General features: G+C 41.3%; 1 protein-coding gene across 2 annotated transcripts in view; it reads left to right on the top strand.

The window, feature by feature from the left end:
* Positions 1–26,824, top strand: part of LOC141995217 (neuronal acetylcholine receptor subunit alpha-7) — a 101,798-nt gene that overhangs the window by 64,801 nt on the left and 10,173 nt on the right. For both annotated transcript variants that reach the window (XM_074966233.1, XM_074966234.1), the window contains exons 4-5: positions 519–628; positions 25,303–25,382. In XM_074966233.1, coding sequence (XP_074822334.1) covers positions 519–628; positions 25,303–25,382 — 190 coding nt within the window. The remainder of the gene's footprint in view (positions 1–518; positions 629–25,302; positions 25,383–26,824) is intronic.

The following is a 26,824-nucleotide window of genomic DNA, read 5'->3' as shown; positions in this document are numbered from 1 at the left end:
TGAAACTCTTTCATAGCAGACATTCTTTTCTGTAGTAGATTTGCATTGTTTCATTTAGAGGCTAGAAATTCAGTAGTGTAACCCTTATCAGAAGAGACTCTTGGCTGCTATACCCAAAGTGCCTCTAAATGGTTACATAATCCAGTCATTTTTAACAAAAGGAACTATCCAAGTTATGTCTCAGAAGAGAAATGTAATTGGAATTAGTATTAGTATTAAAAAAAATCTGTTCTATTCTAATTTTGTGCTCAAGACAGCACAAACAATAGAATACAAGCATATTGAACCTGCTTTTGTAGGCTGTTGCATGCAATCGCTACAGCTAAACTAAAAATGGGATTTTTGTGCTTTGCATGTTATTTTCAAGGTGGCTAAAGTCATTCTTTCTAAACATTTCATTGTCTGAAGCTAAATAATACTTTTAAAATAAAAATAAACTTGTTTGGTTGGGGCTAGATAATCCCTAGAGAGAGGCAGCGAGTGGAAAAAAGTGACACTAACACATTTCTTTGTGTCAGTATTGGACAGATTACTATTTACAATGGAACATGTCAGACTACCCCGGAGTGAAGAATGTTCGTTTTCCTGATGGTCAGATTTGGAAGCCAGATATTCTTCTGTACAACAGGTAGGCACATCTTCATGAAAAGAAAGCATAACTATTCCTTTAGAATGTCTAGGTGTTGGGTACTAACATTCAGTGTATGGAAAGCAACCATTATGGTATTTACAACAAGAAAGATGATGATGCAAGTGCTTACCAAAAAACATAGTTTAAGTTTCAGATAAAGTGTGATTATTAGAAAACTAAACCTTTACTTGCACTGTTTGATGATGTGAGGACAATTTTCCCCTGCTCCTGGCTGAAATGTCACTCTTTTTGAGGTAGAAGAGCTTGATTGCCTATAGGCCAGCTCTTACTCTTTGTCCGGCTATGCAGGAAGAAGGCCAGGAGACGCTGGATGTGCTTTAATTAGTCTGCAGCTTTATTCCTAAATGTCTGGGACTACCTGGCAGATAAAAGTGTGCAATGCAGGTATGCCACAGTCATTTACATTTACCTGCCACTTTACCCATCCTGGTCCCCAGCCAACCTGCTGCTGGGACCCTGCCAGGCCCCCCTAAATGAGGGCTAAGGGGGGGCTATGGAGGGTGGGAGGGGTTTGGCTCCCTCCCGTACCACTCATAGGAGCCCCAATCTCCTCCTGTTTCCACTCCTTTAAAGAATACTTCCTCTAAATCCCTTACCAGTGCATTTCATCTGATTGTTGTGTTCCTTCCCTACGGAGTACCTGCACTTGACATCCTCTCCATGTCTACATAATGAGTTGCAACATCACAGCCTACCCCTGCCCCATTTCATGTTCACCCAAACTGAGCCTCCAACCTTCTGTGGGAAGGAAAAAAGCCCCCACGTCACTTTGGCCAATCTGGCATTGAGGAAAAAAGTCCTTCCCAGCCCACTGAGAGAGGACCAACTAGCATAATTCACACAGCAAATCATGACAGACCCTGGTATTTAACTAGTCCCAGGGGTGGGAAGGTGAGTGCTGTTCCACTTGGATCTGGTAAAAGAGGGCTTTTCCTGCCCCAGTGTGGACCTAAATAGACCCCCCTCTTCTGGTCATCTGGTGGGGAGAGATCTCAGTGTCCCCACTCTGACCTGAGCTGAAGTTGCCACAGCAAATCACTGGCTTTCTAGCCCTCAAAGAGGCCACACACCTTTTCCTTATTCTCCTGTCCAATGCTGCTGTCTGTGCTCCCCCAAGCTATAGGAAATGTTAGCATACCATTTAAGGAACTGCTGCTGTCTTCTCTAAACAATTGACTCTAATTCTTTCAGGGCAGGCAGGTAGATAGCAGCAGAAATTACCAATTGCTCAATGAAGGGAGTTTGGGCGGCACTGATAAATCCTCGTCTTGCATCTTTATCTGCCAGCTTCATTTGTGGAATTTGGTTAATAGCAAAGATGGTACATTACTACTCAGTCTGTGTGTTTAAAGTATATTCTGTGCTGAAGAAATGGGCTGAAAAATGATGCAGCAGCAAAATTAGTACAAGGGTAATTTTGTATGAACTCTTGTGAAAACTATGAAACTTAAAAAAAAATTACATAAAATATTTCCAGCGAATCACTTACTCAGTTAATTTTTAGATGGGTTCACCCTAAGGCCATAATGAAACTTTCAAAGCAGCCTTAACTATGGAATCCCTTTATTTTATGGTGTTCCGGTAGTAAGTCTGAGTTGAGTACACGTGCTAGTACATTCAGGACTTCATACCAGGAGTGTCACCTATTGATAAATACACTGCAAAACCAAAAGCCATCTAAACTTATTTAATAATAAAGATGCCATATCCTATTCTCATTCATCCATCAAGTAGAAGTCTCATTAACTTTAATAGGAGTTTTGTGTGAAAACTGGGTGTAGAATAACGTCTTTAATCTTCAATATTTTGTTAAGACAAGATTCATAGTCCATTGATAAATACTTGGTGCTGCCACTTTGATTACTCAAAATACTTGATGGAGTAGGAGATGAAATGTGGGTTTGTTTTGCGCATGAAATGTAATTTGGTGAGTAGGCATCACCACAGTGTAACAAACCCCAAAGTATTCTATTAGCATTTGTTCTGACAGTGCTGAGTGTATCTAGCCTTTGGCAGCGTGTAGTCAGTTTTTCTGCAGGTTTCAGAATCAGTGAGAACTGCCTGTTAAAGCATGTCATTTATTTGAACGGCAAGACTTTTCTTCACCATAAGACATTAGTCTGAGATACTCTTTCAATAATGTATATATTATGCATGGATTCATGATGTACATCTAAGAGAAGCTTTGAGAAATATAAAGACTGTTTGGTATTGCAGAAGTAAATCTATTTGGATATATTCTGTCCTGATTATACCTTCTGCAACCCCAATGTAATCCCAGGATTGCATGGGTTACTCACGGGGCAGAATTTAGCCCCGTGGGGCCCAATGCTACTCTTTTGAATTCAACTTTCTCTTCAGTGTTATGAAAATAAATTATTTCACTTCACTAATATTAACACCTTTCAGAATTACCTTGATTACACTAATTGCCTCATACAGTCCAAGGCTCTACAATACTATAAAAATGAGACCATCTGTCTTTACATTGCAGTTGCTCAATAGCTTTTCTTCTGTTGTCTTCAGACAACATAGCGTGCAGTCTTCCTGGAGGAGCAGGATTGATTACCAATAAGCCCTGTGGCTGAGGGTCACAGTGGTATTGAACAGATGTATGTGAACTGATTCATTCTGCTTCTAGCTCCAGTTTTACATAGCATTTTAAAAAATATGTATTTAGCTAATTTATTATTAAGAAAAGCCAGGTGTGGGGGAATGGGTCTCACGCCAGAGCTGGAGACAGGAGAGGATATGTGTGTAAGGAGATAGATGAATGGGGATATGAACCATATCAGGAGACGTGAGAGCAGATTCCAACAGTAATTTCAGTGCTACTGTCACCAAAGTTCTATCAGGAGCTCAGATATGTTACTTTTACAGCAAAGTTGATTGAGTTTTAAACAGATTTTTTTTTAAAGCTTCTACTCAAAATGTATAAAGTGGAAAAGAGAGCCTTCAGCTAGCAAAATCTACTTTGTTGTGTATTTGTATTGTCACGGATCTTGATGGCTTTTGGATTTAGTAGAATTTGCTACTTGAGCACCTTTCGTGTAATGTTGGATCAACATCATGTATGATATATTGTAGGTTTCTGTTATGAAACAAAAGGAGCTTTATTGTAGTGCCTTTGTGAGATAATTGTGCTCTCCATCCTTTTGTCTAAATCCAACAAGTCAGATTCTGCCCTTACTTATACAGCAGCCTCTTTGTACAGCTTTTATCTCACTCCTTTTTAAGAAAAAATTCCATAAACAAGCTGGGAGCAGACTTTGGCACCAAATTGAGTCTGTAATACATGCATATGTGCACCCCAACTACAATCATCACAAATACCTGTTTGTATACAGTCACTTATTTTGTATGTGCAGATTTTGTGTGTGCAACTCAGATGGCCATATTTGAAAATTTATCTCCAAAAATTCAATTTGATACTCAGAGTAACTATTCTATAGCAGAATTACAATTTCCAATCATGGTGTGTTTGTTTGTGTCTGTGTGTGTCTGTGTAATATAATCAGTACCATATGCTATCAGCTAGTTCTCTTATACCAATACAGACATAAATGTCACATGACCATAAAATCATAAATAGGTATAATACACAGTTTTTAAAATAAAAACAACGAGGAGTCCGATGGGACCTTAAAGACTAACAGATTTATTTGGGCTTAAGCTTTTGTGGGTAAAAAACCCACTTCTTCAAATGCAACTTCATGGCACTTCTTCAGATGTGCCATGTTACAAAGTACCCATCCATACTGATTTTTGTGTTAAACATTTCTTTGCTGGATCAGTTTGCCTCCCTGTTGAAATGAATAGGATAAAAAGTTTTCATGGAAGTTGCAGGACTGATATTTGCCATAAAGGATGGGTGAGAGCATGAGGAAAAACAGCTTCAATTATTTAAAAACCTCCATCTGTAGACACTGAACATCTTTAATTTAGTGCCTCCGACCAGAGCATTCCTCTTTGTGTCAAAATCTGCTGAATGCTAGCAAAAATGACCAATGCATTGTCAATATTGTTTTCTGCAGGGCAAAATAATTAAAGAACCTATCAAACAAAACTTACCTTAAAACCTCTCTCCTCCTGTTTTGGTGATGAATAACTATAGCATTTTCAGTCTATATATTCATTTCACTTGTGCTGATGATGAAATTGCATATATGTGCATGTGCATCTCCATGTGTCTTGTAGAATCAGATACATCACCTGCATATTCAAGGACCGTAACTGATTGTACAGCAATGTTTGCCAGCATACAGTATCTGAGAGCAGGATTAAGCCAAAGGCTTGCTTAAATATTGCCAGGTTGTTGACATTTGTTTTCACTCCTCTGGTTACCAATGTTGCTCATCTGAAGTAACACTGTTCTCATTTCACTCTCAGCTGTGGTGTTTGCACACTTTGCAAATACATTCTGCAACTTATAATGGGAAAATAACAAGTATTCAGATTAAATATGTATGCTGTATACTCATATTTTTTCCTGCATGGTACCTCAGAACAAAGGACATGGGGCTAGAGTTTCAAAATTTTTGCCTTGAATAGCACACAAACTAGAAATGGAATGAGGAAAGCACTCAAGCATGTACTTAAGTGCATCTCTGTTCAGAACAGCTTGCGTCACTGTAAGCCCATGCTTAAGTGTTGAACTGACTAGGATTGCCTCCCTGAATTGGAGCCTAACTGATGAGTTTGAAAGAGTGAAATGAAATCAAATGAAACATAAAAATGCTTGACAATGTGGAACCGATTGCAGGCACAAGCATTCTCTCCTCCCTCCACCCCACTTTGCAACAAGAATCAGCAACTGGGAAGCGGGAGGCAGGGGGCTCTGTGCCATTAGAGCCGCAACCATGTGTATTGGATGCTGAAAGTGTGGAATAAGAGCAAGGCCATAGCCGAGTCCTTCTCTTCAGCGGCTAGCAGAGCAGAGTAGATAGCACGCTGCACCTCTCCAAGGATAGTATAGCTCCTGCACTGCTGTGAACTGCCTGGGAGACCACACAAAGGATACAGCCTGGGGATTTTGGCTACAGAGTGTCCATCTGTCACAACAAGGGACAGCACTGGTCTCTACAATAGATTAGCACATTTGTATTTGGCGTGATATAGTATCTCTGTGTGTTGGGTGATTATAATTTTTATCTTTTAGTGGCTACAGAATTATCCCTTTCAATTGTATGATTTTGTTTTTCAGTCTAGAGACTGTTCAGGACCCATGTGTACATTGTGCCATAAGGTTGAGAAATGTCTCCACTTTGTTTTGAAATGCAGCTTGGCAGTACTTTGATTGAAGATGGCAGATAGCACAAAATTCTTCTGGGGTTGTCACAGTCTCCTTACAAGTGAAACAAGCAGAACTTCTCATTAACTGAGGCCCAACAATGGACAATGTTACAAACACCTATTGCAAACCATTTTTGAGACAGTGGATGTTTAGTAGCAACTCCAGAGTGTGTACTGTTACCAGCAGCAGTAGTTGTATTGTCAGGTTTTTTCCTCTACTAGCAGTGGCAATGACTGAATGGGAGGTGATAGGTTATTACAGCTGTTTTTCCCATATCCTTGCTCTGTGTCTGTATTTGAGAGAGCACATTTCTGACAGCCCCAAGTTGAACAGGAATGGTATGTGCAGGGTGGATTTGATTTAAATCACTAGTCAGGAAGACTCGATTTAATCATGGATTTCTACATAAAAGTGCATTCTTGTTGGTTGTTATAACCTTAATACATATTCTTCACAACTCAGAGATAGATGTAGGTTTCATTTTTAGAAGGTACACACTATACATTTTTAAAGCAATTTATTTTGAAAAAGTTTCAGATCAGTTTTACAGCTATATCAGACAATGAATGATTGTTTAGTTATTTCATTTACCAGACGTAATTGAAGCAGATATTTATGAAGTCATTGGGAGGTGAACTATCTCCAATTCAACAGGTTAATCATTAATATTTGGAGGATTTTCTTGCCATGCTGTATTAGGAGGAGAACATCACCAGACAGACATTTAAATTGTTTTATTTAACTAAAACAACAATGTAATGGATTCTGGATTTTTTTCTTCAACAGCAAACATAGAATATTTTAACAAAACAAGCATATGAATTTTTGAATTTAGTTAAATACTCAAGTTTTTTAAAATCAGGTTTGTTTTTGTTAAAATTGTTTTTAACTAAAATAGTTAAATATATATATATATATAAACCCCAAAATTTAAACCGACTATGTCAGCCAGGTCAACATGAGAAACTTATAATACTGGCTTCTGCAGCTAACTCAGTCGTCTTCACCTTCATTTTCCTGTTTGTTCATAATCTGGAAAATAAAAACCAGCTTTCCTGCTTTTTCAGGTCCCAAACGATTTCTCAGTTTGGAATGAATTAGTCCAAAGGAAGAAAATATTCTTTCTACACCAGCAGAAGAAGCTACTGCTGTTAAAAGTGAGATTATCACTTCAACAGTCTCTGAATCCAAGTGCTTAAGTGACTTCCACCAGTTCACTGGTGTGACTTTCTTTAAAACATCATCAGCAAACATATATTTCTTGAATGGTTCCCCATTAGCTCTGAAGTTTATTATAGTTGGCATTATGGAGGGAAGATTGCTGGATGTCCATGTCATAGCCAACTCCTCTTCTTCAGCCGTTAAGGTTTGACCCTGGTACTGAGAATATTTGCAAGAAAATGAGCTGGAGATAGTGCTTGCCCCATTTGTTTTTTTAATGCTTGTAATTGAACTCTGTCATTGCACATTTCTCTTTTTAAGATCTCACTCAGTTCCTTCCAAATTTCAACAGCATCAGCAATAAAACAGCTATTTCCCTGCATTTTGTTCAAGGCTACAGAAATAGGTGTCAGGGTACTCAGCATGTGTTCAACCTTTCTCTTAAGCCCAGTGTTGAGAACTTTGGCTGTGACAGTGCCATCTATTTTTTCACAATTTGGTTCACAAACTGTCATCAGATTAGGCCAGTTCTTGATACAGTGCTCAAAACAGTCCACTACTGAGTTCCATCGCATGTCTTATGGGAGAGTTCGCTTAGTTCCTCCCACTTTTTTCAGAGCAGCTGCTGCAAAGTGGTTGTTATGGAAATATTTTGCAATTTCAACATTAGCCTTTATTTCTGGAACACTGAAGTCTTTCTGGAGTCTAGGAGGCGCATCAAATGAGCACTGCAACCGTATGTTATTAGCTTGGGACTCTCTTCTAAATAATTTCTTCTCATCTTGGATACATTTGCAGCATTGTCTGTGACCAAGCTGCATGCTAGACATTTGAATTTTTTTTCACAGTTTCTTATAGCTTTTACTGCTACTTCTTGTAAGTATTCTGCTGTGTGTGTATTTCCTGATGTATCAATTGTTTCTGTAAGGAAGACATTCCTTTCTTTTGTTGTCACGCAAGCACATACAACAGGATCGTTGTGGACATTGCTCCACCCATCAAGACTCAGGTTAACAATTTTACCCTCTAGACCTTTTGCACACTGCTCAATTTCTCTTTCATACGCTTTATCCAGCAATTTGCCTGCGACATCTGCTCTGTTGGGTGGACTGTATCCTGGTCTTAATGACTGAAGAGTATTAATGAAGTGTGGGTTCTCAATCATACGGAAAGGAGAGTTTGTTGCATAAACAAACTGGACAATTTTTTCATCAATTACCTCTTTTTCTAATCTGCTGGTTCTTATCACAAATTTATCTGTGGTTGTTTCTGGATGATGGAGTTTTTTTTTTTCTTTTTGCTACAGGTGATATACTGTGGCTATGTGACATACATGATGTGACTGAAACGCTATCATTGGCAGATAACTCTGAAACTATAGAAAATGACGGTGATCTTCAAGGTGGATAGTCTTCAGAATCCTGTATGTTGAGGATGGAGTCTCAAAATAAGTCAATGCAGTTATTTAATTATTATTACCATACTGCTCATTTAGTATTACTCATTGCATTCATTGACACTCAGTACTACTTTAAAGATGAAATTGTAAAAGGAAGATCTGCCTATTTCAGCTCTTTATTTTTTTTATCACAACTGCATCTAAAATGATAGTACCATAGAGTAACAACTATATTTTTTGTTCAAACATGAAAATTCAAGAATAGTCCGGAAGGAAGACAGGCAGTCCTTAAGCGAGAAGTATGAAATAAAAAAGTTTACCAACCTGAAGATCCTGCATGTTCAGACATGTTCCTTTCATCATCTTCAATGCAGCTTCCTCCTGAGAAGGGACACTTCTCATGATGTTGTTTCATTCGGGCAACCAGGCCTTGCATTTCTTTGTTGCACTGTTTGCATTTTGCACGCATGCCTGTCTTACCCACAGGTAGAGGAACTTCATTAAAATATTCCCAAACTGGGTCTTTTTTACAGCCTGCTGCCATTATAGGTTTTCCCTTCTAGTGAGAGAATGGTATGGTAGATCTCAAATCAATGAAGGCTACACGCAGAAAGACCTCAAGACTTCTGGAATATGCTGCTCAGTTTCACTTTTGTTTCCACTACCTGTCCGTCCCTTCTCACATTTATTTCCAGACTTCTTCTCCTTGTGCAGATCTATTCCACCCCCAAAAATCTTCTATTCATTGAACTTTTTGAAACTTTGCACTTTTAGAGAGAGGTAAGGAATTGACTCTGTGTACACAAATTTGCAGAGGAACAATAGGGTTGAGGTCTGTTATTTCTCACCTCTATTATTTATTTTTTTATTTTATTTAAAAACATTTTTGCTGTTAACAAGCATGTTACCTCTGGAGACACAAATCCACAGGATGGTATCATCTAGATTGAGCACTGAGTCCCATTGGGTAGATAGAAAGATTAATCTAAATAATCTATACAGAAGCCCCTGGAACCCCATAAGATTGGGTCCCTAATCCATGAACTATTGGAACTCATTTACAAAACTTTTCTTAAACATTACATGAATATGTTGTCTCATACAATAGAATTAGAATTATAACCCCTGTTCCATGATGAGATATCTTTGAGCTATAATGTATCTTAATTAAAGCTATCTTTAGATGGTTTTTTTTTCTTCAAAAAATATTTTATCAAAAAAATCCGAATTAAATAAAAAAAATCTGATTTTTAAATTTTTTTTTTAAAAAATCATTGACTTTAAGGAACCCTGGGTGTGTGTATTATAGTTGAGTTGTGTCATAACATCTGTTTAAAGGTTGACCTTTTAAAATCCTCTAACATTGACATGATTAGTCGTATTCCTTTAAAATATGGTGTGCCTCAGTGGGGTGCAGGATAGGGTTGGTGATCCAAATCTGGGGTCATTTGAGCTAGGTGTTGCAGAGATCCAAGACCCCCCCACCATTTTCTCCAAAACAATCATTTTCCAAAAAGTTTTTAGGTGTTTTTTTTTGTTGCTGTTGTTTTTTTTGCGAAGACCTAGCGATCACCATTGAATCAATGTGGTCAAAATGGTCTTAATCTGTTGACTTTTACCCAAGGGAGTTCATGGCACCCACTAAATCAGGGGTGGCCAAACTTTTTGGCCTGAGGGCCATATTGGGGTTCCAAAACTGTATGAAGGGCCAGGTAGGGAAGGCTATGTCTCCCCAAACAGCCTGGCCCCCACCCCTTATCTGCCCCCTCACACTTCTACTTCCTGCCCCGCATGCCCCCCTCAGAACCCCCACCCATCCAACCCCCCTGCACCTTGTCCCCTGACTGCTCCCTCCCAGGAACCCTTGCCCCTAACTGTCCCCCCAGGACCCCCCCTTAACCTCCCCCCCCGGTCCCTGATTGCCCCAACCCCTATCCACCCCCCACCCTGCTCCCTGATAGGTACCCCGGGACTCCCATGCCTATCCAAACCCCCGTTCTCCGTCCCCTGACTGCCTCCGCCCCCAGATCCTCCGCCCCATCCAACCACCCCCTGCTTCCTGTCCCCTGACTGCCCCCCGGAATCCCCTGCTCCTTATCCAACCCCCCCTGCTCCCCGCCCCCTTACCATGCCGCTCAGAGCAGCAGGATGGGTGGCTACACCGCCCGGCCGGAGGCAGCCATGCTGCTGCGCTGCCCGGTAGGAGCTCGCAGACCCACCACTCAGAGTGCTGGCGGCATGGCGAGCTGCAGCTGAGGGGGAGGGGGTGGGGGCTTGCCTCCCCAGCCAGGAGCTCAAGGGCTGGGCAGGACGGTCCCGTAGGCCAGATGTGTTCTTTGCGTAGATATGTAGTGTGGAATTATTACATTCCATATGCACCAACAAAGAAAAAAAGTGAGAGGGATTCTATGCAGTCACTTTTTGCTTAGCTGGGCAGTTAGAGGAAATATACTGACACCATTGTCCCAGTGAACACACAAACCCTGATATTTGTAGTTCAAACCTTTGTGCTCCTGTGCAATAACAATTTAATAACTCATGTTTCTTGCTGCAGGTTGTCTCGTTCTAATGTGTGTTTAATTTACAAGGAGGTTTACTGAGAACACAGCAGAATAGTCACCAACCGCTCTAACCAACATTTTTGTTCTATTGGGGGCAGAGGAGTTGGAGACAGCGATCTGTGTGTGTTGGAGGGTGGGAATGGGGAAACAGGGGTAGGGTTGCAGTGATGGAGGTAGTGGAAAATGAGAACAGGTGGTAAGCAGGCCTTTGATTGGTTGTTTGAGAAAATCTGTATTTTGGCTACCACTTAATCTGGGAGCAGATTAACATGGTTTTTCCAAAGAGAGACAGCATGGAGATTTGGAACTGACAGCACAGGTCCTTGACCCAGAGGGAAAAGAAATATGGGTGCTGTCAGGGTTGCCAGCGTGTGGATTCTGGACAACTCCTGGACCACAAGGTTGCAGAAGCAAGCAAGGAGTACACCATGACATGGGGATTGTTGACTACAGGCTGACTGGTTGAAAAGAAGTGGGCTGCATTGGCCATAGTTGTTTTGCCTAGTTGGTAGCATCTAACTTGTGCCTTAAGAGGTTGTGGTATACTGGACATTGTGGTGATTCACTTGGGAGGAAATGATCTGGGCCTTATTCCTGATGTGCTCCTCATACAATATATGAGAGCAGATTTGGACTACATCAGGACTGTGTCCAGGTGCTGTGAGAGTTTTTGCTGATTTGGCTGAATAATTGCTACAGTGACAACATGAAAACTATGAATTACTGTTGGAAAAACATTAACTGGGAAAATGGAAGGTTAATGGCTGACCAAAAATGTGTATTGTATGCCATAGAAACATTACAAGCTCTGACACTACACTGGTTTTCAGAGATGGGGAATGTCTGTTGGACAGAGGCCAGAGATCTTTCTTTCAAACATAAGACTGTTAGGATTTTGGAACAGAAACACTGTCTGTGATTTCTCTCACTGGCTGTGCCACGAACTACACCCTCCAACCGTTGTGAAACACGACCAGGAGCACCCATCTATTGTAACGTGGTTGTGCTTTGCTCCAGGCTCTGCCTGTCAGTTAGGTTATATGGTGAGGGAAATAACGGCAAATAACAGGGGACGGAGAACAGGGGGGTTGGATAGGCATGGGAGTCCTGGGGTACCTATCAGGGAGCGGGGTGGGGGTTGGGGTGGATATTGCCGTTTCTATACCAGGGAGGGAGGACTTCAGGGAGATGTGATCCCTGCTGACAGTGGGGGGTGCTGGGTAAAGTATTGGGGAGGGGGCCAGGTTGAATGGGTGAACACATTGAATGGGTCAGAGGTGCGGCTAGGAAAGTGTGCCAAAGCAGGGCTGATGGGGTCCAGCTGACGTGTGTGGGTGGGAAGGTCCGGTTGTCTCGGTATGCAAATTGAGAGACATGATATGTACAGCTGCCTAAATTACTACTAACTCCTAGCAACAATAGAGCTTTTCCTGTTAAAAAAAAAACTAGGAAATTCAATGGCAAAAAAATACAGTGACACAGAGTTGAGGTTGCTTGGTGGCCTGTCATCCCCATGCAGAACTTTGAGTTGAGCAAAACTCAAACTTCTGAAAAACCAGGAAATGCGCAGTTAAGGGTTGCCTAAGGACTTCAGTTGCTGAAATGAACAAGCTCTTCACCCTCTTTTACAACCTATTTAGTGCTCCAAGGTGAGAGTTTGGATGCACCAGTGGAAGCTGGGGATGAGGCTGTTCTAAAAATTAGGTCCATATTTCTATTTCTTTCAATGAATTTTTATGCTGATCTCTCTTCTTACTTAACAGACAAAAACCTATATATCTTGTGTGACTCACAGTCCAAGGAACATTTCATATTAAAAAAAAAAAAAACCGCAATAGAAATAACAGTTATAGGAAGGCAGATAAATACTCAGCTACTGCAGATAGTTCATATAGTGACTTGAACTGTTAGTTACAGAAGATTCAGCAAACACTCTGTCTCATAACACAAGAACATGTTCCACTAAATTAAAAAGAAGCAATTTCAGAACTGATTAAGAAGGAAATACTTTTTCTTATAACACATAATTAGGACTCTCGGCCACAGGAAATTAAGACCAAGAATTTAGTGTGATTTTAGTGTGATATCCAGCCTTATTAAGATAAATAACATTTTTGGAAGGATGTTAAGACTCCTGCTTCAGGGTTTAAGCCAGTATTTCAGTATTAGTGATCAGGATGGGAACTATGTGAGGAGGCAGATTATCCCATATCTGCCATCGGGGGTGGGGTGCGGGCCAGGGGGGCAGGAGGGAGTGTGTCTTACACCAATACATCTGGTGTTGGCCACAATCAGAGACAGGATTCTGGACTAGCTGGACCTGGGGGCTGATCTGGGCTGGCAATTCCTATGTTCCTGAATATTTTTATTAAAAGTGTTTTAATGAGTAGCAGAATCTCACTTTAGTTTAAAGGCATCGTCTGGCCTCTTTAGCCCTCTTCCCATCCCACAGATACATCAAAAATTGCTGTAGCAAATTGGCAGCATGGCAGCATAAGACTAGATTTTGAGCCTGGATACGCCATTGTAACTATGGAGGAACCTTGAGGAAGTCAATGGCATTGCTTAGTTATACCAATGTAAATACCAAAACCTGCCCCATTGACTACATACTTTTTTTTTTTAAACAGGGGAGACACCCAATCCGATCAATTGTAGTGTGGCTATCCTGGGCCAAATTCTAGCCTTAGTAGTGTTCCTGCAGTCCCACTGAAATCAGTAGCTCATAGGAGGTGTAACAAAGAGCAGAATTTAGCCTGTCATATCTTTTAAAATTATGGTTAATGCAGTCACACCTGAGATTATTGCTAAATTGCCTGTAGGGCCAAATTATGGCTCTGGAGGGCCAAGGGGGTGTACAACGGGTGATATGGAGGGACAATGTCTGCTGGATGCTCAGTAGAGCAGCAGTTCAGCAACGTATGGCTTCCTCCGGCACTGGCTGGCTTTGCCTTAAGTGTGCTTTTGGGCTGGGCATAAGTGATACACAGGTTGGGATGGCCATAGCCAATCCCATTCCTAGTCCCCAGGTATACGCCCTCTAGGATATGCAATGCCATTTGGCACCACTAGCTAGCCACCCTTTCTACCAAAGCAGCCATATTAAAGCTTTGACAGATGGCTGCTCTTTAATCACGAATTTCCTGTCTTTTTCTGCAGTCTGCTGCAGGTGTAGGTGTATAATTCCCCAGCTTAGGGAAAGACAATATATCTGCTTTGTACATCTGTTTTCCTGGTTCTTATGTGCTAGATAAGAGGTTTTTCTATCATTCTTTGTCCATGGAGATGATATGACCCTTTTGTTTTTCTGATGGCTTCTAGTGATTTTGTTTCCTGTCTTCACCATATGTTTTCTGATTAAACACACCCCTGCTGTGTGTAACAACCAGATTTCCCTTCTCCCTTTCAGAAGCTGCATTGTTTGTTTCACTAGTTTTGTATACAGTAGTTGCATCCAATATCTCAGTTGCAGTTACATTGCCCTCTTGTCTACTTGATAATCATCTAGATGATTAATGTCATTGTCGCAGGTGTTGTTGAATCACAATATTGTTATAGCAGCACATAGTGACAAGGCTTTACTGTCAACCACTTGAGTGCATCTCTCTAGGGCCCACATTGCTGCCCTGCTTACAGCATGCTTGAGTGCTTTTGCATTCAGTATTAAATGAGTGAGGAAACTGAGGATGAATTCTGCTAAAGCGTTCTCCATACCTAGCGTAATTGCTATCAGGATTAGGTGGCTGTTTCTAATTTAAGCAGTGTAATTAGTACTGCACTTGTCCACACATCAGCCTAAAACAAAAATCCCTGAAATGTTCCATTCACAAGATGGAGCATCGTGTGACCTGAACAGGTGTTTTCACAACATTGATTTTGCTTAATATATCTTTTGCTGCAAATTAGTTTTTCCTTGAGTGTCTTTTCCAGTCCCTGATCCTCGTTACATTTTCTCTCATGCATGACTAGCAGTGAAATGGCAACTCAAAAAGTGGACAATTTGTTCATTCATGTCCAGACTACCAGTGACTAACATGTTTAAATGCATGCCTTAAAATCTGTACTTTTGGAAGTGTACTGATGTATACAATGAGGTATGACAAGTATATCTAACATACTAATATATAGCTTTTTGTCTCTATTCAGTGATGCAAACTAAAGTTATTTTAAGTCTGATTTTGAAATGTTGGGCATAATTTTTGATACCTCTACTTCGTTGTCCCATGCTGGGCATGGAAAATGGTTATTTACAGAGATGCTGAGGTCTCTCAAAACCAACAGCACTCAGTGGGCAAGGCGGGTGCTAGCAACTCCTGAAAATCAGTACCTAGGTATCTGGGCACCCAAAATTAGAGGCCACTTTTGAAAAATGTTGCTATACTTGATAGTACTGGTGAATACTTACACTGTTTATGATAACGATATGTACCACTAATTCATATAACTGGAAGTTGAATGTGATGTCTGCATTACTTCTGAGTGTCATGCTTAATTCATGTTGTTTTTATAATCCTGGTACATTAACTTTTACACCACTTTTACTGAAAACTAATACTATTTGGTACATATGTTTATTACAAAAAATCCTACAGGCAGACATTTAATTACCTGACTGAATTGACTATATTTTAAAAATAATCCTTATTCTTGTGTAATTTTTCCATTGTGGATAGTGTAGCGTAATTGTCTTCTCACAACTGTCTCATATAATTGCATGGTATTTTGAAACAGGTACTTTCATTTCCTGTTGACTTACATATGGACTTGTAGCTGTAACTGCAAATTTAAAGCCATAGATATTAGACTGCTTCTTCACTTTGATTTATGCTTATATTTAACCATTTCCCCAAGCCTTACCTATGTTCACTGGTAGCTGTATCCTAATGGAGGGAAGCTCACTGCAGCTACAGTAAACTTTACTATCAGCCCACTGTGCCTGTGTATATAATCTTTGCCAATTTATTATTAACAGTAGCTGCAAGCCTTCATTTCTCTTTAAAACTTCTACAGTAGAACCCCAGAGTTATGAATACCTTGGGAATGGAGGGTGTTCATAACTCTGAAATGTTCATAAGTCTGAACAAAAACGGTATAGCTGTTCTTTCACACGTATACAACTGAATTTGGGGAGGGATAGCTCAGTGGTTTGAGCATTGGCCTGCTAAACCCAGCGTTGTGAGTTCAATCCCTGAGCGGGCCATTTGGGATTGGGGCAAAAATTGGGGATTGGTCCTGCTTTGAGCAGGGGGTTGGATAATCTATGCATAGTGACCTAATACAGCTTTTAAACTTTACTATGCAGGAGAAAAATGCTGCTCTCCTTTAATTTTTTAGTAGTTTTACATTTAACGCAGTACTGTATTTGCCCTTTTTTGGGTCTCTGCTGTGTGATTGTGTACTTCTGGTTCCAAATGAGGTGTATGGTTGACAGAAGTTATGTTAAAATGATTTACCTGCTGTATGAAGTACAGTTTATTTCAGCTGCTATATAGTACCTTAACTATTGATAGGTTTCAGAGTAGCCGCCGTGTTAGGCTGTATCCGCAAAAAGAACAGGAGTACTTGTGGCACCTTAGAGACTAACAAATTTATTAGAGCATAAACTTTTGTGGGAGTGGCTGGGTCATTACACATATTGAATCTATTTCCCCATGTTAATGTCCTCATAGCCTCTTGTCAACTGTCTAAATGGGCCATCTTGAGTATCACTACAAAAGTTTTTTTTCTCCTGCTGATAATATCGCATCTTAATTAATTAGCCTCTTACAGTTTGTATGGCAACTTCCACCTTCTCTGTATGTATATATATATCTTCTTACTATATGTTCCATTCTATGCGTCCGATGAAGTGAGCTGTAGCCCACAAAAGCTTATACTCTAATAAATTTGTTAGTCTCTAAGATGCCACAAGTACTCCTGTTCTTTTAACTATTGATGGTCTCTAGGTTGTAAGTAGATACATGAACTGTGGCCAGTCCTGAAGATGGTACCTAAACACCTAGAGCCCATTTCAGTAGTTCCCTTTGTTCATTGCCATCAGTGAGAATTTTGCCTGGACTGATGCAGTGGGGGTTAGAGTAGAATGTTTTGTTGCCTTGCCCTATTGTGACATCCCCCAGGGTACAATCTGGACTGTTGAACAGCTGTGCCCCCTTAATTTTTTAGCCTTGGGTGCTTTATACACTGCTTTTCTGTCAGAACATCCACTCCTGATTAAATACATGCACACCCTGACCAGGCACTCATGAATTACGGATAGGGCAACACCAGCAACTTCTTAGTCCCAGCCTTATTCCCCCAGAAATGTGCATCTTGTACTATCCAGCTCACTACTGAACACACACACACACACCCTGCTGGAGTGCAGGCAACAAGCAGTTGCTTGTGGATGTGCACTTTGGACCATATCTGTGACGAAATGTAAATTTCTTGTTTACCTCTTCCCCCTGCTGGAGACTGGACACTTAAGCAGCTGATAGTTGTTGTAACTCCTGGTTGGGGCCAGTGTGTCTTTGTCTGCGAAGAACTGGTTTGTGGGCATTACCCAGAGTCACAACCTATTTCAGTAATGATCATATAGAAGGAGCTTTTAAATTCACACATAGTGTTGCTACACATTTCACCAGGCTAATTATATTCAGCAGATTATGACATTTCAAATGATACCTCCCAAGGCAGCCTTTGTGCAAATTTATCATAGTACTGTATTGCAAAAATGGTGAACATGATGGTATAGACTATCACACCCATATTAGTGAGGTGTGCTTATTATTTTCCAGCTACAATGTTCTGACTTCATTGTTTTCATCATTCCATGTTAATTAAGTCTCATAACAGAATTTAGCTTTTTTTTACTCTGTGATAATTTTTTTCTGTAGAATTTCACCATCTGCTTTCAGGGTACAAAAGACATTTTAATATGTAGTCAACTATGTGAGGGGCTAGGTGGAGAGAAAATCCAAATCACGTCAGTGGCACGCTATTGGCAGCTTCACAGCTTCACCACGATTGCTACTGCAGACCTTGGTTCATGCACGTCTCCTTCATGGGTTTGAATACAGCCCCATCTCCTCTTTTAGGAAACTACCAACTTCCCCTCCTCCCGCAGTCTCTTTGGCAGAGCTGGTATGGAGTCAAGCTCCCTTGCATGCACCAAAAGATTTGCTCCTTCACCCTTACTCCAAGGATGGCCATCTGTGGGGCAGGCCTACCGTATGGAGTATGTGTTGCAGTCCCAATATGGAGGGGGTGAATGTAATAATTACATTTGCATACTTACTTCCTTTTGCAATGATAAATAGCATAAAGTCCAACTCTGTGTCTGCTGTACAAATAGGAGACCTGTGTTTGAGCCATGGTAAATCTTGATTCCTGGTGTTCTATTTTAGCTGCACATACATGCAAACTAAAGCCACCTCGGAAAGTTCTCTTTAGTGGCTGCCAGTGAATGCAGCTGATAATTTACATAGCACCTTAAAAGTCAGTGACATGTGGGTATGCTCTTTAGCCATTTGCCTGCTGCCTAGGAGCCCATCACTGGAATGTGCACCACAGGTTTACCCTGCATTAAATGTATTAATTTTCTGAGTAGATGACTCTGTGTCAGAACTGCCCTTGTGTTTAAGCCCAGAACACTTTCATCCTCAATTTATACCAATCAGTATCTGCACCTCTTAAAAAACTGTCAGATTCTTCTGCACCCCTCTATGTGAACATATCATTATGTCCGTATCATGATGATACCCTGTTATGAAGTTCTGAAGCTTCATTAGGAAAAACATGTTTTTAGGTAGCTAACGTATCTCAGTTTGAAGCGTTGCACTTCAAAAAGCAATTTAAAAACTCGACTATGGGTAGAATTTTCAAATGTGCCTTAGTCCCATTTCTAAAGAGCAATAAGAGGGCTATATCCCACTGATGATTTTCAGTCAGAATTCTGCACCCAAGTCTCTCTTGAAAATGCGACTAAGCACCTAAGTCACTTTGATGCTTTGGAAAATTTTACCCTATGCAAAATTCCCAGAAATCGGGGGGAGAGGGGCAGGCTAAGATCCTCGGGAATAACTGTAAAAAGAAAAGGAGTACTTGTGGCACAAGTACTCCTTTTCTTTTTGCGAATACAGACTAACATGGCTGCTACTCTGAAACCTGGGAATAACTGTGTGGTGCATGGCTCAGTCTCTGGGTCAGGAGAGGACTAGAATCTGTTCCAGTAAGTTAATATTCCTTTATGTACCTCAGTGTCTCCACTCATGTTACACAGTGTTATGTTTGTTTTTAACTCTAATTAGTTTGGGCCTTGGCCTGCACCCCTTACTGATGTCAGTGCATTTACTTGCATGAGTAAGTATTTAATGTCAGTAGTGTTATACCAGTAAATAAAAACCAGCAGGATCTTATTTAAGGGGAAAAGGCAAAATACCACATTTATTGTGAATACAGAAAGAATCATACTAAGCAGTTAGTTATAGCTATAACATTCCATTCAATTTCATATTTATTCATTCATACACACACAGGTTCTGCAAGGTTGTTATCATAGTTACCAGCCTTAGAGTTGTTCATGCCAAGCCACTGGCCAGGTGGCCTGGACACGAGGAGGGAGCAGGGCCTTGTCAGATGCTCATCTGATGCTCCTGGAAGTTGGTTTGCAGAATCAGACCCCAAAGTTCTCACTTTCTAGAGTCCATTTTTATAGGAATTTCTTCCTATGCCAGTCTATGGGAATTGTTTCATCATGCTGTTGCTGAACCAATCAGCAGATGGCACGTTCCTGACGGCTCCGTGCTGCCAGATGTTATCTTGTTCTTTGGTTCTCCCATCCTTGAGGCTGTTGGGTGGATTCCAGTCTGCCCTCCGGGGGTCCTCTCGTTGTTTCCACTTGAAGCCTTCTTCGGCCGATGGACACTGGATTCTTAGGCCGGCACCTCCCTGGTCATTCAGTTATTATCCACACCAAGGATCCATCCACATACATCCTCTATCTCTATTTTAGTCACAATTGTTAACAAAGCGAAATAAATACAACAAAAGGGCGGGGAGTCTCTGTGTGCTGTTTCTGTTGTTACAAAGTATTGCTTTGAGAACAGACTCTGTCTTAGGATGTACTAACACAATTAGCAGCTTGCACGTTTCACACAGAGAGGGAGAGAAACAGTATCAAAACCCAAGAGACCTCTTAATTAGTTATACCCTGGAATTTAAACTCTGGGGAATCAAACTCATTTGTGATTTTAATACAGAACTTCTTTAATATGATCGAACAGTACGGAGTGCAGAACTGGGCCTTTTTTCTTTTAAAGTGAATGAGTTGCATCTTCTGCTTTCATTTCTCTGGAAACACATTCTCTAACCAATATCCATGCACATCACAGTTGCAAAATTTAGCTCTGTCGCTGTCTTCAGCCTTCACATTAATTTGTTTCAAAGACACTGACAAATACATTGTTTAATATGGTAAACTTTCTGTTCAGAACTTGAAACAATGTAACTACAGTTGATTAAATTACTCTTGCAGATCTCTTTTCTCTGTTTTGCAAATTATTCAGAATTATTTCTTTTAATATATTAATTACCGGCACTAAACAGTGGTTAGAGAATATCTACCTAGTAATCAAACACTTCTTGCCTTGTTCCATGACCACACTGAGTTACAGTATTCAAAAATATATCAATGCAATCATAGGCACTGACTTCTTCAACCCCCCCACTCCCTCCCTCCCCCATTCCAACCCCTTCCCCAAAGTCCCTGCCCCAACTCCACCCCGTTCCTGTCCTTATTCGACTCCTTCCCCAAATCCCAGCCCCCCCTCCCTCCCAGAGCTTGCTACAACTGTTTGGCAGCACAAGCACTGGGAGGAGGCAGGGGAGGAGGTGATGGGGCCGGGGGGGGGGTGGGGTGGGAATTTGGCTGCCAGTGAATGCAGAGCACCCACTAATTTTTCCCCGTGGGTGCTCCAGCCCCGGAGCACCCATGGAGTTGGTGCCTCTGAATGCAATGGCCAATCATCATTGGAATATCTCACCTAAATTGCAGTACTGTACAAAATCAATGCTTCGATCTATGGTATATACAAAATAATTCTGTTTTGCCTTTTAAAAACAATGCATGCAATAAAGATAGCTTCTTAGTATTGCTTGGTGGGTCTGTGCTAGAAGGGCACACGGCTTCCTCTCATCCTCAGTTTCAATTATGGAGCATTTGCTGTTTTAGGCCATGTCTGCACTACCTGCCGGATTGGCGGGTAGTGATCTATCTATCAGGGATCGATTTATCGCATCTAGTGTAGATGTGATAAATCGATCCCCAATTGCTCTGCCGTCGACTCCAGCACTCCACCACGGTAAGAGGCGGAAGCAGAGTCGATGGGGTTGTGGCGGCTGTCGATCCTGCGCTGCGAGGACGCGAAGTAAGTGATTCTAAGTCGATCTAAGATTCGTCGACTTCAGCTACGCTATTCTCGTAGCTGAAGTTGCGTATCTTAGATCGACCCCCCCCCCCACAGTGTAGACCAGGCCTTAGAGTCTTTTAGACTCAAACCCTTTCCTTATGCACCCTTGTCCTTCTTAATACCCCTCAATCCACAGCCCTTCCTAATTCTGCATTTGTACTCACTGACAATACCTCTTACGTTTCCAACTGTGTCCTTGGTCCTTCCTGCTTCAATCATCAATAGTTGGATACATTTTTAAAAGCGTTAAGATAATATTAATAGTAAAGAGTCAAAGGAAACTTTGAGGGGGAAAAAATTGAAGTACAAAGTAACCAACTCTAAAATGATGAATGCTTTACTTTTAGTTTTTCAAACACAGAACTATGCAGCAAAGTAGGCCAAATATTTGGGTCCTCTTTCTTTAGAGTACTCTGGAATAGTTTACTAGGGGTTAAAGGTACAATCCTGTGAGGTGCTGAATGTCCTTAAGTACCATTAAAGTAAAGGCATTCAGATACTATGGTGTTGAGTGCTATGTCGTAATTAGGTAGACAGTGGGAGTTGAATGCACAAGGGGCCAGATTTTCAAAGGCATTTAGGTGCCTACAGATGTAGCTAGTAACTAAGCAATTTAGGTGCCTAACTTCAATTTAAACCAATGGCCATTAAGCACCTAACCTGCTTAGGCTCTTTTGAGAATTCCATCACATGCCACTCTGTATCTTTAGGTGCCTAAACACTTTTGAAAATCTGGTCCTCAGGCTGAAGCCCTATATTGGGATGTTGTAGATGGAAGAAATGTAGCCAAACTTGGGTACCTAAAATTAAGCACCTAAATAACTGGTTGGATTTTGAAAAGCGATGAGTGCTTATAACTCTCAATTGCTTTAAGTGGACCCACAGTAAGTGCTGAACGACACAAAAAATGAAGAATCCATTTTACACAGACATGATTGATATGTCACAATACTGAAAACACGATGAAAAACTAGGCTTGGGAATAGAATGGACTGGTAGAAATTAATGGGAAAAGAGGATTTAAAATAGGGATACACGTTCTTTTGCTGCTAGTGCTGCTTCCTAATTCATTTTTCTCACAATTTTTCATTCAGCATTCCAGTTCTTTCCCTTTTTTGCTGAAGTTTGGGTGTTCTTTCTTCTCTACTTTCTCTTAATTTAGCTTTATTAATTGGTTTCAGTTCCTTTCATGTAGTTTTTTCTTCAGTGCAATTTATTTTCCACCAGACTCATGAATATTGTACCTTCACCCTAGCTCAGATCCAAAGCCTACTTTGCTGATGCTGTTTTTGAAGTTGAGAAGAACCTAAACTGCTAATAGGCAGGGAGATCAGAGCCTGGTCAATTTCAAACCATCCTGTAGATAACTTGGGTGTCTTAATGAGCTAAAAGCACAGACTGTGTCTTGGAGACAGATGACTGAGGGTGCTGTCACCTATTTTCAGTGTCTCAAGAGGGGCTGGCAGCATTTCCTCATGGCCCAGACTAATTTCACCTGTATTTTCTGGGATTTTCTCATGTGCAGGTCCACAGCTAGGAGACCCTATACCCAAGCTGTCTACACCAAGCTTCTGGTTTGTTTTTGATAGTGCCAAAAATTCTTACCCAAATGGGATGATTTTAGTGTAAACGAGTGGTGGATGTTACTTAGGGTTAGGGTTACTTACCAGCAGAGTACTACGGTACTGCACATATATAGAACAAAAGAATCCCCTGTGGGACACTGGCAATAGGAAAGTCTCACCCCAAACCCTTGTAAGACGTTCCATTCAGGTGATACTTTTACAGACCATATCACTAGAGCATCCCAAACATCTGGAAATATCATGAGTTGAGAGCTGCCTCAGAATCGGGATTGTACAGCAGTTCCTCACTTCACGATTTTTAAAATATATCAGTTACACACACATACATGATTTACAAACAAAAAGACATGGCACAAACCAAATACCCATCAGTCCAATCACCCCAAATTCATTTAAGAGGCTGAAAAAAGGAGGAGGCCTGAAACCAGCCCAAACAGTAAACAATACGTAGCTATTTGCTGTTATGACTAGTTAAAAATCTCTGTTGATAACAAATAGAATTAAGGCAGTTAATCCATTACACTTTTGTCTCAGGAACAGAAAGTGGGTTTTTTGGGTTGGTTTGGTTTTGGTTCATTTTAATATATGTTACATATAGCAGCTTCTAGCATGTGTATCACCTAAGAAAATCATTAATGACAGAGTCCAAGGCCAAAAGGGAACACTGTGACCATCTAGATCGACCTCCTGTATACACAAGCTATAGAACGTCCTCATACCAGGCCAAATGTATTTGAGATATCACTTGACAATAATTGATTTTTTTTTGTACACACACAAATATGCAATTAAGCAACATTTTAAAACAAAGGAAAGAAGCTAATTCATTCCTAGTCTTAATAATAGTTGCATCTATACTGATAATATAAGGCAGTGGACTCCCACCTTTTTATGCACAAGATCACTTTTTGAATTTAAGTGCAACTCAGGATCTACTCTGCCCCTTCCCTGAGGCCCCCCCCACCGCCCTCACTCACTTTCACTGGGCTGGGGAAGGGGGTTGAGGGGTTTGGAGTATGGGAGGGGGTTGGGGTACAGGAGGGGGCTCAGGGCTGGAGGTTGGGGTGCGGGCTCCTGCTGGGAGGCACTTTCCTTGTCGGGCAGCTCCTGGTCAGCAGCGCAGCAGGGCTAAGGCAGGCTCCCTGCCTGCCCTGCCCCTACAATGTACCTGGGAGCGGCCATCACACCCCCTGCAGCCCGTGGCATTGCATGCTGCCCCTCTCTGCAGGCACTGCCCCTCCCCACTCCAGCTCCCATTGGCCACAGTTCCCTATTCCAGGCAGGAGCAGCATGCAGAGGGAAACCACTGCCTCCCCACTCCCCCGGGGCCTCAGGGGTGGGTTGGCTGCTTTCGGGAGTTGTGCATGGCCAAGGCAGGCAGGGAGCCTGCCTTAGCCTCGCTGCGCACCAGACTTTTAGCGGCTGGAGATTGTGATCGACTGTCAGAGGCTCCAGGATGGACCAGTTGAGCACGATTGACCGGTTGATGGCCTCTGATCTAAGGCATTACAAACAGAACTAATAGTAATTATTTCACAGCACTATTAGATTAAAAGATGAAACAATAATAAGGTCTGATTTTAGTTAACCAGCCTCCTGGTTTGTCGATTCTGAGTTAAATACTCAGAGTTTGATCTGGTGACCACAGAGTGAATGGAAGACGCCTGTTGATGTCAGTGGGGATTGACCAGACTTTAAGATATACTAAATAGTCTTTTCACTGACGAAAAGTAGTCTGTAATTGTATTGGGGGCAGGCAAGGGGGAGAAATTGGTCATAAATCCTCTCAATGTTCATTAACTCCTCTTAATGCTAATGAAAGTTATATGCTGCTGGCAACAAGAGGAGACCAGATCTCCTTGTACAGTTCCGCTAGGATTTTGGGGAAGGGCTGGTTTCAATTTGGGAAATAAATCACACGATGCCATGGTAATTAATCTAGACTTACACCAGTTGATCAGCGAGTGAGCAAATGAGATGATTAACTGTTGATTTGCAGCTGTGTTTACTGGGAGTAACTTCACTGAAGTCAGGTACATGACATTGGGACAAAGTTGGAGTTAGAGGAGAATACAATCAAGAGGTTTTTGGTTTGGGAGGGTAGGGGAAATCCAAATTTTGTAAGAATACTGCAATTCTTTAAGACCTCATTGATTCCATCAAAGAGTGTAATTCAGGTCTTCTTCCCTCCCATTCTAGTGCTGATGAGCGATTTGATGCGACATTTCATACCAATGTTTTGGTCAATTCTTCAGGACACTGCCAATACCTGCCCCCAGGTAAGAAGTAGATTGTTTTCATGTAATAGCTCTTGCCTACTCATATATGAAGTCATCTCATAGTTTGGATATAAACTCTTTCATACGCCATATAAATCTAGATAGTACCTGTTTGCTAGATTTAAAACTATATAAATTACACATATGTACCTGTAATTATGTATGCATTATTTAAGAACACAATCTTGCATGGATACCACCATACAAAAAAAAATTATCAATTGCAATGATATAAATCCTTTGTCATATCACTGGTTTAGCCCCATTTCCTATTACAGTAACACTTCACTCAAAATCGTCTTGGTTAACATTGTTACGTTGCTGATCAATTAGGGAACATGCTCGTTTAAACTTGCGCAATGCTCCCTTACAACGTTGTTTAGCAGCCGCCTGCTTTACCTTAGCCGTTGGAGCGAGCTGGTGGGGGCTTGGAACCAGGGTGGACCAGCAGCCCTCTAGCAACTCCCCGCTCCCCTAAGTTCCCTGTGCAGCAGCTGCCCAGCAAGCTACCAATTGCTGGCAGTTCAGCTGTCCCTCCCCTCACTGCCGGGTGCTGCTCCTGCCCTCTGCCTTGGAGCTGCTCCCAGGAGCTTTCTGCTTGCTGTGCAGAGGTGGGGGGAAGAAGGGTGCTAATGTCAGGATATCCCCCTCCCCCTGCTCCTGCACCTTATCTCCACAGAGCAGGGGGATGACGACGGGGTTTAGGATGGAGGGAGCTTGCTGGCAGCAGCTGCTGTCTCAACTTGCTGATCTACTTAAAAAGGCAATGTACTCAGAGTAGGGTCAGCAAACTTAAAGGGGTAATGCGTGCCTCTCTCTCTCTCACACGTGTGTCTGTCTCTCTCTGCCATGCTGTCTTCCTCTCTTTCCATTCGTGCTGCCTTGTAGAGTGTGAGGTACATTAACAACAATATGTTAACCCTTGAGAGCTCAGCCAAGTGCTAGTTCATCATTTAATAGTAAGGCATTCCCTGGGAAATATCCCACCCTCTTCCGTCCTCTGACTTAGCCACCTCAACCAAACTTCACACTCTTCATTGCTGTGTACAAACAACTGTTTGTTTAAAACGTATACTCTGTGTGTGTGTGTGTGTGTGTGTGTGTGTGTGTGTGTGTGGTCTTTTGTCTGGCAAAAATGTTTTCCCTGGAACCTAATCCCCCCTATTTACATTTATTCTTATGGGAAAATTGGATTCACTTAACATCGTTTCGCTTGAAGTAGCATTTTTCAGGAACATATCTACAACGTTAAGCGAGGAGTTACTGTATCAATTTATGGTTTCAGAAGTATGGAAGTATGAATAGAAATAAAAATCACATGACCCTTTGACATACAAAAATATTGTTTCCTGAGGCTGAGGGAATAATTAAACATGATTAATTTATTCCATGAATTTGGCGCTTCTGTTCATGAATTCATTCTTATAGTAAATAGTTTACTA

This window comes from Natator depressus, chromosome 10 (assembly GCF_965152275.1).
Source record: "Natator depressus isolate rNatDep1 chromosome 10, rNatDep2.hap1, whole genome shotgun sequence".
Classification (NCBI taxonomy): Eukaryota; Metazoa; Chordata; order Testudines; family Cheloniidae; genus Natator; species Natator depressus.
Note: the sequence above shows the minus strand (reverse complement) of the source record. Positions and strands in the feature narration are given on the sequence as shown.